General features: G+C 39.0%; 1 protein-coding gene across 7 annotated transcripts in view; it reads right to left on the reverse strand.

Annotated features, from left to right (window-relative positions):
• Nucleotides 1–17,872, reverse strand: part of RALGPS2 (Ral GEF with PH domain and SH3 binding motif 2) — a 102,689-nt gene that overhangs the window by 13,064 nt on the left and 71,753 nt on the right. For 5 of the 7 annotated variants that reach the window (XM_032696396.1, XM_032696393.1, XM_032696392.1 and 2 more), the window contains exons 9-15: nucleotides 17,195–17,332; nucleotides 16,211–16,301; nucleotides 14,171–14,238; nucleotides 13,386–13,521; nucleotides 12,416–12,567; nucleotides 3,668–3,722; nucleotides 1,487–1,564 (exon numbers count right to left, since the gene is read on the reverse strand). In XM_032696396.1, the coding sequence (XP_032552287.1) occupies nucleotides 1,487–1,564; nucleotides 3,668–3,722; nucleotides 12,416–12,567; nucleotides 13,386–13,521; nucleotides 14,171–14,238; nucleotides 16,211–16,301; nucleotides 17,195–17,332 (718 nt within the window). The remainder of the gene's footprint in view (nucleotides 1–1,486; nucleotides 1,565–3,667; nucleotides 3,723–12,415; nucleotides 12,568–13,385; nucleotides 13,522–14,170; nucleotides 14,239–16,210; nucleotides 16,302–17,194; nucleotides 17,333–17,872) is intronic. The other 2 variants (XM_032696394.1, XM_032696395.1) reach the window with 1 other exon arrangement.

Consider the following 17,872-nt stretch of genomic DNA (forward strand, 5'->3'; position numbering starts at 1 on the left):
ATTGTAATTTAGGAATGTCAACTTTTTATTTATTGGACTTCATTGTGGAAAAAGACTTTGGCTGTTACAAGGAATTGCTGTTGTGGATTTTACACTTGCAAGCAAAAGTGATCAGAAAAATTAATTAGCCAAGCAGGTAATTAAATCCTTAATTAAAAAAACTAAATCTCAAAACACAACTGAAAGACGAGAACAATTAATCTTAAAAAGCAAACGCCTGAAGTGCATTTGTACAGTTGCTGTACGTGTTAAACCTCTCCTTCAGCCCTTGCAAAGAAAGATTTGAGTAGTTTTTGGTTAGAAACACTGGAATCATTAGCACTTCAAAACCAAAGCACAGCTCAAACATGCAGAGTCTTTAAAATATCTGAAAGCAGGAAGAGTGGGCAGGAGCAGGAATAAAGAGTAGAAACCCAAACCACAGCTTTAAGGTGTTTTAATGTAACTGGTGCTCTAATTGCCTGCCCTATGTAGGATCTGGGAGCAACGGGCTGAAACAAATGCCAGGTACAGCAATGTGAAAACAAAACTAAGCTTGATTAAAATCACAAAGCTGACTGGCTCAAAAACCATTTTCGATCAGAGAAAAGCTACACGAGGAATCATTTCAGCAAATGTCAATCAGAGCGTGTGGCTGAAGTGCTGGACCCAGCAGCTTTCCAGAAAAGCCAAGAGATTGAACAGCACCCAAAAATCATTTCCAAGTAAGTCAGGATTTGCTGTTTCATCCATCCTAATGTTCACAAATGTTCAAAGTAAGCTGGAAATCTGGCAAACCTTTTCACTGCGGCACCTACAGAGGGTGATGATATGGAGACAATTTTGGACACTGACAGATGCAAACATGAGTTTATTCAGTGAGACAATGCTTGGTTCTTAATGTGACAAAGGTTTCACGGTTAATGGCCATCTCTTTCCCAACTAGAGTGACACACAGCTGGAGGCAGGATTTGTACTTTAATTTGTCAGAATAATCAGTTATGTTACTCTGTCAGCTTGCAAATAATATTATATATAATACATTGGGGGCAATTTGAATGTGTTACTTATTTTAGGCACATCTCTGATTTCAGTGAAGGGGAGCAAAGAAATTCAATGCAGAACTGCCAGCAAAGAAAACACGTGGAATGCCATCCATCAGCACCAGAAGCAGCTTCACTGTCCCCATGGGAACTCCCAGCACTGCTCCACAGTGGCAGGCAGTGCAAAAGCTACCCTGGCCAAACATCTTTAAGCCTTGACAGAAAGATCCCACGGTTCAGAATTTGGATTTGCAGACCAGAATGAACAAAAGTCCTTATGGTGATATAGAGTAAAGGCACAGAAAAGTTTTTAAGTCTGAAGAAAAAGGTCTCTACCTTTTATTTTGACACGTAAGTTAGAAAGATAACATCAGAAAACACCCACTTAATTATGAAACCAAACCAAACCAAATCACCAACACCAGAGGGAAGGCTGGACACCTCTGTGTGCAGTGGGATTGTACCTGCTGGCCTTCATGTGGCCTCGATGGCCATTTCGTGACACTCTTGTCCCCGGACCGAGAGAATGGTACAACCTGTTCCTGTTGGATTCCATTATAAATTGTATGTATTACATATACTTTTATCCACACAAACAGCACGACTGCTAAAACAGCACAGATCTATTTTTGTGTGCATATCACAAAGCCACTTCTTCCACATCAGAAACAGAGGATAATTTTGTTCAGAAAAACGCATGCAGAGAGACACCATGGGTTTTGATTTCATCAGATGTTCTCTTTGTCAGAACTCATAATACTGAAGTGTTTTATTGGCACTGAAGAATAATATATTTTGAGAGCAAAGCCTGCATTTAGTTGTTAGATTAAATCAATGCAAAGGAACCACACTAATAAAACTTGTCTTTAAATCTGACTTTAGATGTTACTAGAAAAAATGGTTTCAATTTCTACGAGTATGCACACACACACAACCTGCATAGAAAGTAGTCATTAATAACACTGGATTTATCCCAATTTTGCCAGAGCTGTTAATTCCAGACAACTGATGCCTCTCCCTCACTTAAAGATTCTTATAAAGAATAGAAACCCACTGTACAGACCAAAACTAGAGACACCCGCTCTAGTGATCTTAAATTTTAACGCTTGCAGTGTATTAAATTCCAAAATGTGCTTCAGCATCTTATAAATGAAGGGACAGACTCAAGGTTGCTGCATATCTCTAGGAATTTCACACACTGTGTTTGGAATGCCTGTAAGGAACCCCATCCCTTTCCCTGGAATCAGGCAAGAGAACTCACCCTGAAACACGTGCAGCTTCAAACAGGGTTCTCAAAGAGCTCTCTCAGGAAAGAGGGAAGTATGGAAGGCAAGTGGAATTTGGAGGAGGGTTCTTCTGACTTAACTGTTTCACATGGAGTAAACCTTCTAACTGGGGGAGTCTGGGCCTGTCAGTTCTCATTAAGACAGGGATGAAAACCCTCTGCTTTGACTCAGGAGCCCCCATGACAGCTCCGAGGAGTGCTACCACAAGTTTAAACCTAACTAAAATTTTTAAGTTTCTTATGCTAAAAGCACTCAGCTCACCATTTTGTCTAAGGGTTTTTCCATATAATTTTTATCTTTGAAAAATTACTTGAATGATTCCATAAGGCAGCAGGAAAGGAAAAGAAAGAAAACCTTTTGAATGTTTTACGTGCCCTGTGATGCAGCCCCCAAGTCTGAGATTTCCTTTCTGACCCCGTTTTCTTTCTATGCTCACATTGAACATTCCCACTGATTACCTAATGGAATCATAAGAGCCTTTCCTCATGTATGCATCCATATTTATAGCATGAAACATCCAAGAGTTCACCTTTGGCACAGAGAGATTTTCAAAAGCTTCTCCCAAAATTAGCGCAGAACTTTAACTGCTTCAGTGACTCCAAGCAGAATACAAGGTTTGTGGTAACAGTGGTACCGACCATAAAGTTCTTTGACAAAAATTCCTACTAAAAATGTCAAAGCATGGTAGGAAAGGTCATCCATGGCAGCTCTGAGGCTGATGGGTTACCTGAAATTGTGTTATAGAAGCAAACAACACAATTTATTGTGCATCTTGCTCAGCTGTGGGAAGGTGAATATTCCACCTTTTTCTATATTAAAACTACAGCTGTTGGTCTTTTTCCACATTCTCAAATACAACATGGAAAGGGGTTCATATGGTCAGTGTCACCTGGGCCTTTGAAGGTGTTGGATAAGGAGCAACATGTTAATTCTGGAGCACAAAGCCAGACATCAGCAAGGGGCATTCCTGTGTTTTCCTGTGTAACGCGACATGAAAAGCAGAGGCAAAAGAGGTGACAATGTCAATGACAGGAGAGCAAAGGGATCACAAAGGGATGAAGTGTCTCAGGGGAAGTGAAAATGAAAACCAGATGGGTCACATGAACAGCACACACAAGATACCCACATATATAAAAATGCTTTGGGGTCTAAGGGTTCTCTGGCTGAGCTACTTAAAGAATGTGTGCAGTGAGTAAACACCCAATTAGACAAAAGTCCTGTTAACTACTAGTGAGCAAAAGGTACTCCTCTGCTGCTTTAAGAGATCTAGTAGATCACTAAAATAAAGTATCATTTTGAGAGGACTGAGTGAGAGATTTTAGGCAGCAATGTGAACAGAGAAACACAGGTTTTTCTTACCTTTCAAATGCTGGCCAGGAAGTCTCTTCACTGAGTTCAGAACCATCACTGCTACCTAGAAAAAGATAAGAATGAATGACACTATTTCATCATCTACAATTGATCCATTTCAACGATGTCTCTCAACACAATATTTGAGATTAAATGTGTAAAAACACTTCAGTAAAACACTGCAGGGAAAATACTTTGTAATTTGCTTCAGGAATTTCACATGAACTCAGGCAGAGATTTGAAGGGACAAGGTCTAGGTGCACATTAAGAAGTTGAAGAAAAGGAGCACTAATAAGTGGGAAAGGTGTTTACAAAATTTAAAGAACACCAAAAATGAAGATTTGTCTGATTAACACAACAAACATTTAAAAAGAAAAGGTCACTTATTGAGATAATTCCTTATGAAGTCACACATGGTCACAACACTGAAGTGCAAATTTATTGCTGAGTCTCCAACACATGATTTGAGAAGCCTTAAACAACTTTTTAAAGCTATCTCCCACTTACTTTATCAGATCACAACAGCATTACTTCCTTCTGTGCTTTGTAAACAAATCCAGTGTTACCACAAGTATCTTATTTTCAACACTGACAGCAGAGGAAAATCACAAAATCCAGTATCTAATGCATTCATCTTGGCACACCCTCAAATAACACAGTAACTTTACAATTATAGTAAATCCCATTAGGCTGAAAATGACTATTTAAGTGCAGATACAAGGTGGGTGTTATCTGTTATGTTGTTAAAAGTCAGTAAATATATATATCAGTATAGAAATACTGTTAACAGAACTCAATAGCTTCAATTACTAACCGCACTATACACAGTGTTCAAAGGCAGAATTTACTCAGTTATTTTCAAACAAACCTGAAAGTAAAATCAATAAAAAAATCTAAATCAATGCACCTTACTTAAGGGTTCTCCCAAAGAAACAGCAGCTGAAAATGGGAACAAATTCCCAGTAATTTTATGCAGAAAATCAGCAGAGAAAAGTGGTGCCCTGAAGAATAACGAGTACAAAGTAAGTCTGGATATTCACTGAGTAAATACAGAGTAAACATGGAGGCAATAAAGTGTCACACACAGCAGGAATAATTCCAGCCAAGAGCCATGAAAATCTCAGCATGGACTCAAGTTTTCTCTGTGCAAAATCCAAGGGAAAAGACATGCCTTTATCTGCCAACTCAACTGAGATGCCTCTTTTGCAAACATTAGCTCAACATCCTCATATTAACATCATCTCTAAGGGATAGTAGTTAACTTGTTCCCAGCTTATTCTGCATTTTTCTCAAAGCAAAGTCCTAACCTGGTTCACACCAACACTACAGTAAAAGAGATTTGTATAGGGGAAGAAGCTGAGAGACATAAAAGTGACATTCCAGTGGAGCTACTGACTCTTAAGTTGGGAATAAAAAGCTGCAAGAAGAGAAGTAATATATCCAACAAGTAACCAACCAATTCAGGTGGAACCTGCTGTTACAACAAAAGTCTTTGCAAAGTTCCAGAACAATGCTTATCATTTCCTGGGAGGAAAAAAACCTGTCATTGAATATTTTCAGCAAACTCTACATCCGTGTCACAGTGAGAAACTCAGTGATTTACTTCACCCTACCAAAACCACAGCTGCCTTCCTCTGTAAGGTGACACAGAGTCCCTTCAAATAAATAAGTAACATGGTTTGGGGATGAAGAGACAGAATGAGAGGTAACAATTCAGAGACAACTTGAAGGAGATATTTGGGGTAAGACCTCCCAGCTGACTGTCTTGTAGTAGAATCTCTTACAGGAAGATTTTCAAGTGCTGAGGTCCTTCCAGCAGGTGGAACGACAATCAGGAAGGGAGGTTTCAACCACGGATGAAAGAAGTTTTCCTTGCACGTAACTGAGATTTTCTTTGTGGCTACTTGGAGCAATCTGTCCTGCAAAACGGTGCAGCAATTCCTGTCAAGTCACTCATCCAACACTGAAACTATTAGGGACACTTAGAATCTTATTTATTTCCTTATTACTGCTTAGATTTAACTTTATACTAACAAGAAGTGCAGCTTTAATATGACTTTAATATGAGCTCTACTTAATTGAGGCCCATGTGATAAAAATCCACACAATTAAACCCCAGCAATAAGACTGTATTATGAAGTCATTCTTTATATTTAAAGTAGGTTGATACATTAAAATTCTACCTGAAATGACATTTTGATGGCAACTGTATTAGCTTGACTAAAAAAGCTGTAATTCAATTGCTGTACTAAGTACACTACAGACAGATTTAAAAGCTGCTTTCTAAAAATGCAAAGGAATTTAGAGGAAGAGCTGAAATGTCATCTGTCAGCAAGTGACAATCCTTGCTACAGTATCAGTACAGTTAGAAAACTTGAATGAATTTGGGGGCTTTGTAAACAAAAAGTTTCACTTAAAAGTTTAATCTATACAGAAATTTCCAATTACACTTTTAAGAGCAATGTCAATTTGTAAAAAACTTGGGCCAAACATCACAGCTATTGATTAAATGTTTATATTGATGCCTACACAGGTTGTAAAAAATTGTAACAAAACCTAGAAAAGACTGAGTTTTAGCATTTGACTATACCTCTAACATTCATATAGAATATCTCCAGATTCTAAAAAACTACAGGAGGTATTTTGCACAACAAAAGTTTTGACACTAAAAAAAAAACAAACCCTTTCCCGAAAACCAAAAGAATATACATTACACCCTCCTTCCAAAACAAAACAGAAGTAAAAGGGACTGGTTTTAACTTAATAAAAGTTAGATGTCTAGCCAAGTTCTGTTTAAACATTAAGTGCACTATTTGACTGTCACCTCAACTGGAAATATTTCATTCATTCAGTACTCTAAAAATATATCACCTTCTTAAATTCTTCTCAAGTATGTACTCAATATTTGAGTTTTTCCAACAACCTCGAGCAAGTCTTCAGGTTAAACTTCATAACAAATCCTAGGTAGTGTAAGTCTTTGCTATTACTGCTCTAAACACGTTTTGGCTTCATGTAAGAAGCCACTTAACACAGGTCACTATCTTCCTGGTTTTCTTCATTGCTAATAAAATCAAATAACTCTTGTGCAGGATTAAAAAAAAAAAATATTTGGGTTGTGTTTATCTTTACTCCTTAATATGAAGGCTTTTTCCTAGTTTAGGAATAACAGCACAATTGGCAAAATGGGGTTTTTTTGCTAACTGTGCTGGTGATTATCTGAGAAGGTTCAGGATTGTTCATGGAGCTCCAGCACAGCAGCTCGGTTCAGATGTGAATCTTCTGTTCACATTTGCAGATGTGCACATGCACTGTCTGTGCTCCAGCCACACAAACAGCCTGAGGTTCCCAGTTGTGTGATAGGGAATGCCTAAACTATTCCACACCCATTCCCCCGGTCAGGGCATCCACTCACTGCCCCAAGTCTGGGGATATTGAACACTTAACACAGGCTTCCTTCATCCAGAAGTTAGTCCCCAAAGTCAAACAGGTGTTAATATAAACAAACCAACCCCAAAAGAGTTTAAAAAGTATTCAGACTAAAAATTCTTTCCCCTTCCCAAATCTGTCATCGACACTCTCCTGGCTCCAGTTACACCGTGTTTCCAGGGCTGGTGACTGCCCTGATAGAGCTTGAAATTCTAATGTGAAAACACAAAAAATTGGTCAAGAGGCCTGAACATCAATGGCTGTAGCACAACACAGCCCAGCTAACACCATGGAGATGGGCTTCATGCCCTGAAAGTTCTGTTCTGCTTTGTTGGGTTCATGACCACACTGAAAATCCTCATATGTAGCTCATTCCCATTTAACCACTCTAAAGTTCAATAGCTCAGCTTTGGCTCTCTAGTTAAACCAAAGGAAGATGGTGGGAAGACTCAAGCAGCATCATGCCAGAGAATCAACAGAAACCTTTACTACCATCACTGATAATGAGCTTCATGGTGAAAAGCTAACAAAAGCAAATAACCAAATGGATAAAAATGGGGCAGAAACAGGAGTTGTACAACTGCATTAACTGCAACACACCCAGAGCACAAGCCTTGGACCAAACAACACTAATAAGGATTGGGGAAGAATTGGGGTGCTAGAATATATCCCTCTCCTCCTCTCAAACCCAGGCACCTACATGTGCATTTTTAACCTCTAATATTATACAGTTTTTTCATTTACCTTATCACTAATGAAGTAATTCACAATAGCAGACCAGGGTATCCACATTCAGGGATATTTAAAGGAAATATATTAAAAACCCCAATACATTTCTTCTTACTGAAACCCTACCCAAACTTTGATCTGATCATTCAGAGTCCTAAACACCTGAACAGCAAACTACAGGGTAAGGAATCACTGGCTGTGCACAGGTCCCTACTGTATAGGCTGCCAAAATCCCTGAAGGTAAATGCACACACTATATACCTACACCTATACTTCATTTATTTAAAGAGAAATATAATCCCTTGTAGGATTCAGTAACTTAGAGGTGGTTACTTAATAGAGAATTTCATTAAAATGCTGATATTCTCTTATGCATTTCATGCCAGTTTAGGTTTGGAAATGCACTGTTCCTACAAAGGTACTTTCTTACATTAATTCACACTGATTCAAAACACCTTCCTTTGACTCTGCAGCATTAATTCCTCTGATTGCATTAGAACAAAGGCTAAAGTTATTTTCAAGTGATCACAACACACAAACAAAGGCCAATGTTCAAAAGCCTTAGTTTTTCCAGAGCTTTCATCCATATCACTGTAGATTAGGAAAAGTAAGTGGAAAAAGAAATAAATATTTTGAGAAAGAAAACACTCCGAAGTTAGAATAGAATTTGCCTCCAACACTGCTACAAAAACAATCCATCCTCTGAATTTTTGAACACCTGAAGTTACATTCTCAGTTTCAGCAGAGTATTTCTGTGTTCACACCTTGAGACATCTGTTTTTAAGTAGTATACATGAGACGGCACTCTTAAAAAACATAACCTCCTTAGCAAAATAACTTTGCATCCTGTAGGTTTGGTGCTGTAGGAGGAGAAAAGCCACACAGAAGCAATATATGAAAAGAAGGGCCTATTTTACACTGTTCCTTTACTACAGAATTATCTGAACAATTAGCCATTGTAAACACACTCAGATTGAGAAAAAAAATTCAGTAACTTAGCAGAGCTGAACTTGTAAGAAACAGTGGAAATCCAAAGCTTCTGAGAATAATGAAATGATCTCACTGCTGCAAAGATACTCAGGAGCACCCTTAAGCAACAGAGAAATATTTTAAAAGCATAAGAAAATCAGAAAGTAACAGAAAACCATATATTCTTAAGAAAAATATCTTACGAAAGAAAGGAAATTCAGGCTATTTCTGAGTGGAACCACGATCTAGTAAAAGCTTCTTAATTTATCCTACTTTTGGGTGAGGAGGTGACAGCAGGCAAATACAGGCAGAAGAACAGGTGTTAGGAGGATGCAGGTGGTTCCTTGAACCCAGCCAAGAGCAATGCTTAGATCTCGGAAGGGAAAGAGTGTACACAGTGACCTCACCAAAACACAGTGACCTCATCAAAACAAACACAGCCACTGCAGGACAAAGACACCTTGTAGCTTTAGGACTTGCTGATAGCAAGGAGTGGGGATTCTCAATAACCTCTCACTGCAAAGTAAAAGCACCTGTCCCAGTTTACTGAAAGCAGATATTCTGGATTGTCTGCACAAAACAGACATTTTTTTCAGCACTATTCTGTGTTTTCATGCGTTGTCCCTCAAAAGTCTGTTTGCAATCAACAGAAATAAAGTGGGGTTTTAAGGAACTCAAGTCATATAACCTCTTTTTAGCCAGCCACCTAAGAAGGAGATGAATCATAACCTTAGAGATTATAATTCTCTTTGTGATCATAAAGAGCTCCAATTATCCCCAGCTCAAATGCAACTGTCTACATTATGAACATCTAAAGCCTACAAGAGACTATTTCCTCTTTGTTACATTCCTAAACTCAAGAGGACATTTCCCATCTGACACTGTATAAAGGACTGGACAAGTGTTTCTTCCTTCTAATTAGGATAGTCCTGGCAGTGCTGGAAAAAGATTTCTCACTTCTGTTCAGCTAACAAGCACCTATGTTATAAAGGAAGATGGCAACAGATCCAGATGTACACCTCCCTCACTCCAGCATAACACACCATCCTCAGCTGTGGAACACAGTCCCATGGCTTCAGGAACAAGAGCTGTTTTGACCCAAGCACAAGACATTAATATAAAAGGGGCTGTATCTTTAATATTTTTTGAGTTCCAGGGTTATTTACAGAATGAGTTAAAAGCACACAATCGGCCTCCAATCCCTGACATGAAGAAAAGAATCTCATAAAGGTCTCTGACCGTGGCTGTCATGTCACAGATTGGCCTGTTTTCAGCAAATCCCCTGCCTGGCTCACTCTCTGCACTGCTGCTGCTTTAAGAATCGTTCACTGCAATGAAAAATATCCTTCATATCTGAAAGATTAATTGATGTAAAAATTTGGGGTATTCTCTGCACCATTGCCAGAACAGACTGCCAGTCCTTCCCAACACAACACAACCAAAATAGTCCATTATCCCTTGAAGGCGTGTTTTTAGTTTAGAGACACACACTGCTGGATTCCTACAGACACTGGTGTTACATTGCTGCTGCTTTGATAGTTAACACAGAGGCAGATTATATCAGATCCTCCAATATGAAAGGACTGGAAATGCCTGAACACCTCTGAGCCCTCAAAACACAAGAGCGATTTAAACAAGTATTACAGACGTCTTTAAAGGCACATTCAAGGTGTTGGCATAGCAGAAACTCTGTCCATGTTTTGAAGAGGGATCATTTATCCAAAAAGTTCAGTCCTATATAGGCTTATATGTAAAAAAGGTAGTCCTGTTTCTAGAGCAAGAGGTTTAAATCCACGTTTACGGGCAAGGTGAGGAATAACACTCTTTTCAGTGCACACATTCAGAAGACATTTTCCTGACCATCTTTTGAAGTTGTGCTGTAGAACACCATAAACCTCCTCTCTGCTGCAGTGACTGTACTATTTCCAAGTCCTGAGTAAACAGACTACTTCAAACATGATGGAGGAACTCAGCAGCTTCAATCAACTTCCTTAAATCCTGCTGAGGCAGCAGCACAGAATGCCAGGCAACTTACACTTCCAAGAATTCTGCAGTAACAGATACTGCAAACCTCCAAAACTTCCTTCCTTCCCCCAAACGTATTTCTAGCACCTCCACCAATCTTCTGTGTCATTGAGATTTTCATAATCAAGAGCAGCAAAAGTTATAATGCTGCTGGACTGTCAAAACAGGGATAAAACTCAAGTATCCGAGTATGGGGAGGCTGGAGGTGGAAGAGAATGGGAGAGAGGAAGTTTTAACCACAAATGCTGATCTTGCAAAAAATGCATAAGGGTTGCTGTTTTACAAGTGATTTATACAAGTCTTGTTAAAGTGGCAATTTTGTCCCTACTGCATCAAATCAATAAGGTCATGGCTGAGCTAGAGAACAGAACTGAAAAATTCGGAGATGAGACGGAGTAGGAAAACCCCATATTCTCTAAAATATCTGGATGGTGACTGGTTCTCACTTGTACCTCGTGAAAAACTAACTGTCAGCTCTGGCAAACCTTCCCTGCTAGGCTCTAATGGAGGCAAAGAAATAATTTACCCTGGAAAAAAGGATCAACTGCAGAGAGTTTCTTAGATATTTAGACAGAAAACATAAGTAAAGCACTGCCCTGAGAAAAGGGCAATGCTACATCTCAACAAAGGTGCCACATATTTGGTCTAATTCCACAGATTCACCTATTAATTTTTTTTTTAAATTATTGCCTAGATATTCGATTTTTTCCACATGAAATATTTAATGTTTTCTCATGATACGTCCTTCTCCTCAAGAAAATAGATGTACAGCTCCTGAAAACAGCATCATCTGAAAATCTGTGACCTTGTGTCTCTCCATGAAGGCTAAAAAGCAAAGCTGTGTTTTAAAATTAAGTTCTCCAAAGAAATGCATAACACCACAAAATTCTATCAAGCTAATAAATCTGAGAGAAAGGACTGTTATAGAGGTTCCATTTCCTAGCCCTGGCTGCAAAGAGGTGGACATGAGAAGCACTTGTCCTGCCCCCTCTTCACTTTAAGGATTCTGTGCACAACAAGAAAAAAGAGAAACTCTTGTCACAGAAGACACTCAGAAAGCAGAGGTTCCCCAAAAAGATTACCACCCTAAAAATATGAAGATAAATAACTTAGCAATATTAAGTAGATTCTGACATTTCAAGGTATCTGAAGGTTAGATTTCTATTTACACCTGCCCAAGTCAGAAGCATTTAGAAATTATGCTCTTAAAACTGTCAGCAATTTACAGTTCTCACTGTCAAGTCAATATGGTATTTTCAACAGAAATACAACCAAAAGACATTTTTGACTTAGATTGATTTAAGGGGAAAAAAAAAGAGAATAGAAAATCACACCCTGCAGTTCCTTCCACCTCCCATCAAGGAAGAGGAGTATCAGATGTTGTATCATTAAAGGGGAGGGGAAAAAAAAAAAAAAAGTGCTTTTTGGTAATTTCCCAGTTCATGGTGTATAAATTATGCCACCCTCCTCCACCTACATTTCCCAAAATTGTTCTAAAACAGAATCAGTATTTTAGAACAGTTCTGCTGCAGGTACAATCACCAACCAATAGCGCTAAAATCTTTATTAAGGGAACACATACTGCATGGGAATGTTTTCAGTTCCTACCTATTGAAATTCCACTGGAAAGGGTGGAGCTCTCAGCCTGCCCTCGGGATGGGACATGAGGCTCCATGACACTGTCATCCAGGAGGTGCCTTGGTCCTGCGTTGGGGAATGTTGCACTTTTAAATTCAGCCGTGTTCATTTTGTGTATGAAACTGGAAAGGAGCAAGGACAGAACTGTTACAGCATTACCTGTGATACATTTCAGGAGCTGTTTAACACCCTGAAGGATTGTAGGCAGTGTTTCTCATGCCAAACTCAATCGTGGCCGAGTCACAAGCAATTGTGCCCAAACTACAGGAATTGATGGTTTTAAAGGTTCAACATAATCACGTAACAAAGAGAAACTCAGGAGTACATTAACAATTACTTTCAATATCCTAAGGCATTTTGTCTTCCTATAACACATAATTGAACTGCAGGACTGCATTCTAGCTCATTAAAGGTAAGCTTACACATTAGAAATTATTCACTACTGGATAGCTACAATCTGGCATTTTGAAAAGATCACAAGGTAGGTGATGACATAATGATCAAGATATTAATTAGAAGTACACCTGAATGGAAAAAGGTGTAGATTTTAGTGCAGCCATTCCTACACAAAGATATATGAAAGTCTACAAAGGAGATCTCTCTGCAAAAATAACTATAAAGCAGTTATTTCAATTTGAATTTGAAAGAATTACACTGGCATTGATTTGTTAAAAGTGATAGTTCTGTCATTCAGAAAGAGCCATTTTGGTTAACTCATTGACTAGTCTTATCATCATAACTTCAGTCTTCCTATTTTGACTAATTCTCTTGGATTGGGATACCACCATTACAGTTCTGAGCTTGTTCCCTGGCCACAAGTTGGTCTGTAAGCAAAGTACTGTGTACAAATCATGCTACTTTTTAAAAGCACAGCTTTTGTAAGGAAACATGACACAATCACGAGGTTTAAGATGATTTTCAGATTAAAGAAGATGCTGACTTGTATCCCAGACTGTGGCATTTCCTATGTCCGTGGGGTATCAGGTTCCGAGGAGAAGGGGGGGTTGGGGGTAGCAAAGCTCCTTCAGCTGCAACATTTTTCCGTCCACTTTGTGGAGATGCTCCGACTTCAGAGCCTGAGAAGGAAAAAGACATCACTCCCGAGTCATTTCAGAATTACTGTCAGGGCTGCTTCTCAGAAAATCAGGGAAAAGTAGCACAAAACTTCCTAAACACAATTTATGAGGGATAGCCTGCAATAAAACTCATTGATATATTGATAATTAAAACCCCTGCACTTCAGAGCATTTGCACAGGATTAAAATCAAACACCCTTAGTTCAAACAGACCATCCAGTTACAAATATTTCTTAATCCTAAAGGTTGCTGCATTTGCTATACTGGAAAATCCCAATGATTCTACATTTTCAGACTCCTGCCTTCAACCACTTTTGGCATTGACCAAGAAGAATGTCCACTTTTGGAAGCATATCCTACCATGAAAAGTTTAGATGAAGGCCCTTCTGTCTAGACACAACAAAGAATGAATATTTAATAGCTCTTCACCCCAAGTGACACTAACAAGTTAGTGCCACAATACATACAAGAACCTAAAAACATGACTCAATTCCTTCTTTACAGATCACCTTTAGACTTTTTATTACAAATACACAGTGTTTAAACTTCACACTTCTTTATTAGCCTCAGGCAAATATTTTCCACGTTCACAACTCAAAAATAATGCACAGGACAACCTCAAGTCTTCTCACATTTGTTAAGCATTTACCTACTAAATCTTCTCTGGAAGCAGCAGAGTGGGGGGTGCTGGTCCCTGGTTCTATCTTTAATGAAAGTCTGCATTAAAGAAACATTAAAAATTACTTTATCAGGAAATCAAAACATAAGCTTGTGAAGAAGTATTTTTTAAATTTACAGTTGAAAGCTGTCTGTTTCTATAATTGCAGGAAATACAATGAAGTTACTATCAACTGTGCAGAGTTATCTTTAGCACATGCCATTTCCAAACTTTATTATTTGGTTCATACAGAGCAGGTCAGGTTTGCAACACCACCAGGACCTCCACGGCCCAGGGACCTCTGGCAGATACATAAACTCAGTGATGATACTGCTACTCCAGCATAAAACCTGGGAAGAATAAAAAAACCTATACAACTGCTCCCCTCCACCTTGACTAAAATATTTATTCCTGGCACACTCTGTATTTTAAATTTTTCTGTAAAGCCTACTGTGCCAAGCCAAGCCTTTGGTCTTTACTGGTCCAAAAGCCAAGATCCTTTTGTGTCTTGGAAAACACATTATCAACTTGATTTCATCCATAATTCAAGCTTTTTTCTGTAACAGGCACTGTTTAATGCCATTTCCAAGAGTCCCACAAAGAAGGCCAACTCCAGGGGCAGAGAACTCCAGGAAGATCAAGTGTATCTTGTCCACACAGTTTCCAGAATTAAAAATCTTTGAAATTAGCAAGGTCAAAAAAGTATCTACTGCATTGTGGGGAGAAAAAAAATTTGAAGTTTGACAGCTCCTCTCCCTCCTATTCCCAAACAGTTTAGCAATGAATCATTACAATTTTATAACTTATTTTTTTTAGATAAAATCCTTTAATTTTTTTAAATAAAATCCACATATTCAAGTCACAATGGCTGGTTCCTAACTTCAGCCTCTTTGCTGACAGACACCTTAGGGGATAAAAAAAAATAAAACAGTCACTTATAGTAAGAACAGTTCTTCAAAATACACTCCTTGACCATAAAAACGTTGAGTCTGGAGAGGTACAAAACCCGTGGGTGTAAAAGCCGTGCTCCTGACTCACGTGCCATTGCCTCCATTCACTGCCCTGCCACCAAAACATGCATTGTACAGGATGAAGAGACTGTAGCTCCTTCAGCAATAAAATTCCCACTGGTAGTGGGTCCTACCTAGCGAAGGTGGAGGAAGGTGGAGCGTGGAATGCAGGAAAACAACATCACTAAGAAGCAGAGAGGGTGGGAATGGGTGGGGAACCTCCTCCAGCAGATCAGCCAATGAACAAAAACCTCCTTCATAGGCAGCACATTTGCTTTAGGGTGTTTCCTCTCCTCAGGGCTAGTTCCTGTCTTTTGCCACAGATTTCCCTCCCTCAGTTTTACTGGATGCCAAATCACTTATTACAGTAATCTTTTAATTAGAGAGGTAGAAACCTCAGGTGGGAGGCTGGGAGGAACAGGCAGAGACAGAGATGGACAGTAACTCGCCTCTCAGAAATCAAGTGCTTACAAGGTACTCACACTGTATAACCTAATCAAAGAGCAAAATATAAAATGAAATACATGCAAGTGAAAGCCTTAAGTCACCCTCAGTAAACACCTGGGACTGGGTGCACAGATGTCTTTGTTCTGATGAAGAATGACAGTAACCCATCTCCAGTTATGGAATCCATCTAATTGACTGCACAGTGCTACAGGGGAGCCAGGTGTACAAAGTCTTTATCAGACTTTTGAAAACAAGGGCTTGGTACATTCTGGCATAGAAAAGGAAGGAGATAAGCCATGCAGCATGTGGAAAAGCGTCTTGGAGCACAGGATCCTTCTGGAACCTCAACCACTTGCAACTGGTTCATCTGAGGTGCATAATCATGGAATCACAGCATGGTTTGGGTTGGAAGGGACCTTAAATCTCATCTCATTCCAACCCCTGCCATGGGCAGGGACACCCATACAGTATAATACAATCCCCTGACACAAGTGCAATCTTACAAGTGACAGGCTTTGTGTAATAGAAGTTATTTTGTTATGAATTACAGTCAGTTGCAGCATTTTGTACTTACTTGTAATTGTCATCTTCTACAAACTTCTGTAGTTCTTCTATGTACTGCACTGAGTTTAGATATTTTTGGACATGAGGCAACATAGGAATATCTGGAGAACAGATGACATTTATTATTACTACACCACTCATTGGTAACCAGTTTTCCAGAAACTATTTAAACAGATTCAGATCTCCTGACTTTTTCTGTGAGATGAAGGTACAAACTACAGCCTCTGGTGATACTGAAATTTTAGAACTTCATAGCAAATCTCATGTGCTGAGCTGACACTCCCCACATCCACAAACCCCAGAGCTGCTTATCAGAGCACATGTAAGGGAAAAGAAAGACAACTTCCCAGGCCAAACTGAAGGCCCACACCTGGAATGTGGAGGGCTCTGTCTGAGGACTCCTTCACAGCCCATATTCTCTTGATATTGAGCTTTCAGAGAAGCCACAATCCTGTGCTAATTCACATTCCACCATTGCAAACACAGCCTTATGACTTTGTTGGAATATGAAGGGGACTGTGAGGGAGACCTTTGAAGAAAAAATAAATTGTCTGATCCACGAACAGAACTATAAATGTCCAAAAGACAAGTTGAACGTATTTTATTACCTCCAGTAAAAGTACTACTCCAAAAGCAATCCTATTTTTAAAATTCGTGGTCATAAAATTATGAAGCACATGGCTACAAGCTTATAACATACCAGTAAAACTACTGTTTCAAATAGGATGTACTCCACATTTATCATCAGGAAATATGTCCTGCAAAAACGTGTGTGATGTAAGAAAAGGGCAATTTTCTTCTGTCTCCTCACGCTGATGTTCTGTCTCAAACAACAACACCAAAATAAACCCTGACTTTTGGTGTGAGAGGATGAGGGAGGGTGTTCATGGCATTCAGATGAGCTGGGCCTTACTTAAGTTGCTTTACAGCAAACAAATATTGAAGCTTTTAAAGTTCTTCTCTTTAATACTGCAGTGTTTCCACAATAGCTTACCGTATTCACACGACTGCTGCAAATCTGAGATAATTCGGAGAATGTTGTTCATTAAGTTTGTTCTTTGCTCACTCTCCAGAATGCTCGCTGTGGATGGGTAGGCAGAGTCAATATATGTCAAGTCTGACAGATAAATACCTGAAATAAGATCAGAATGAAAAGTTTCTTTACTTAAGTGTCTCACTCACACTTAGCAGAAAAAACTCACCAACGGTATTGTGAAGAATTCCTGCTTTCGTTGACTGATATGCTTGCAGGTCTTTGATAATGTCATTATTTCTAAATCTAAAAGTAATCACCAGGGCATGAACAACTACTCACAAACCCCATCTTCACCACAGCACCAATGAACAATTCCCTTGACAAATATGAAGCACCCTGAACACACAATGCTAAAACACCTGATCAAAATTACTAACTGTTTAGGAAGTTTATGACTTCTTTTCTCCAATTCAGCAATTAAAAAAATACTAGAAGGAAAAATTGTATCTATAACCCTTCAAGCTGAATAAAAACTTGGAGCAATGTGGGAAAAGTTAACTAGGGAAAAAGAGCACTCAGACTGAAATGTGGAACGAATCCAACAGCCTTGCAGATAAGACATTTTAAGTCTTCTACCTGCCTTTTCCCCCTGCACTGTTTGTAATCTTACTACTCCTTCAATCCCCTGATCATATA

Source organism: Chiroxiphia lanceolata, chromosome 9, assembly GCF_009829145.1.
Source record: "Chiroxiphia lanceolata isolate bChiLan1 chromosome 9, bChiLan1.pri, whole genome shotgun sequence".
Lineage (NCBI taxonomy): Eukaryota > Metazoa > Chordata > Aves > Passeriformes > Pipridae > Chiroxiphia > Chiroxiphia lanceolata.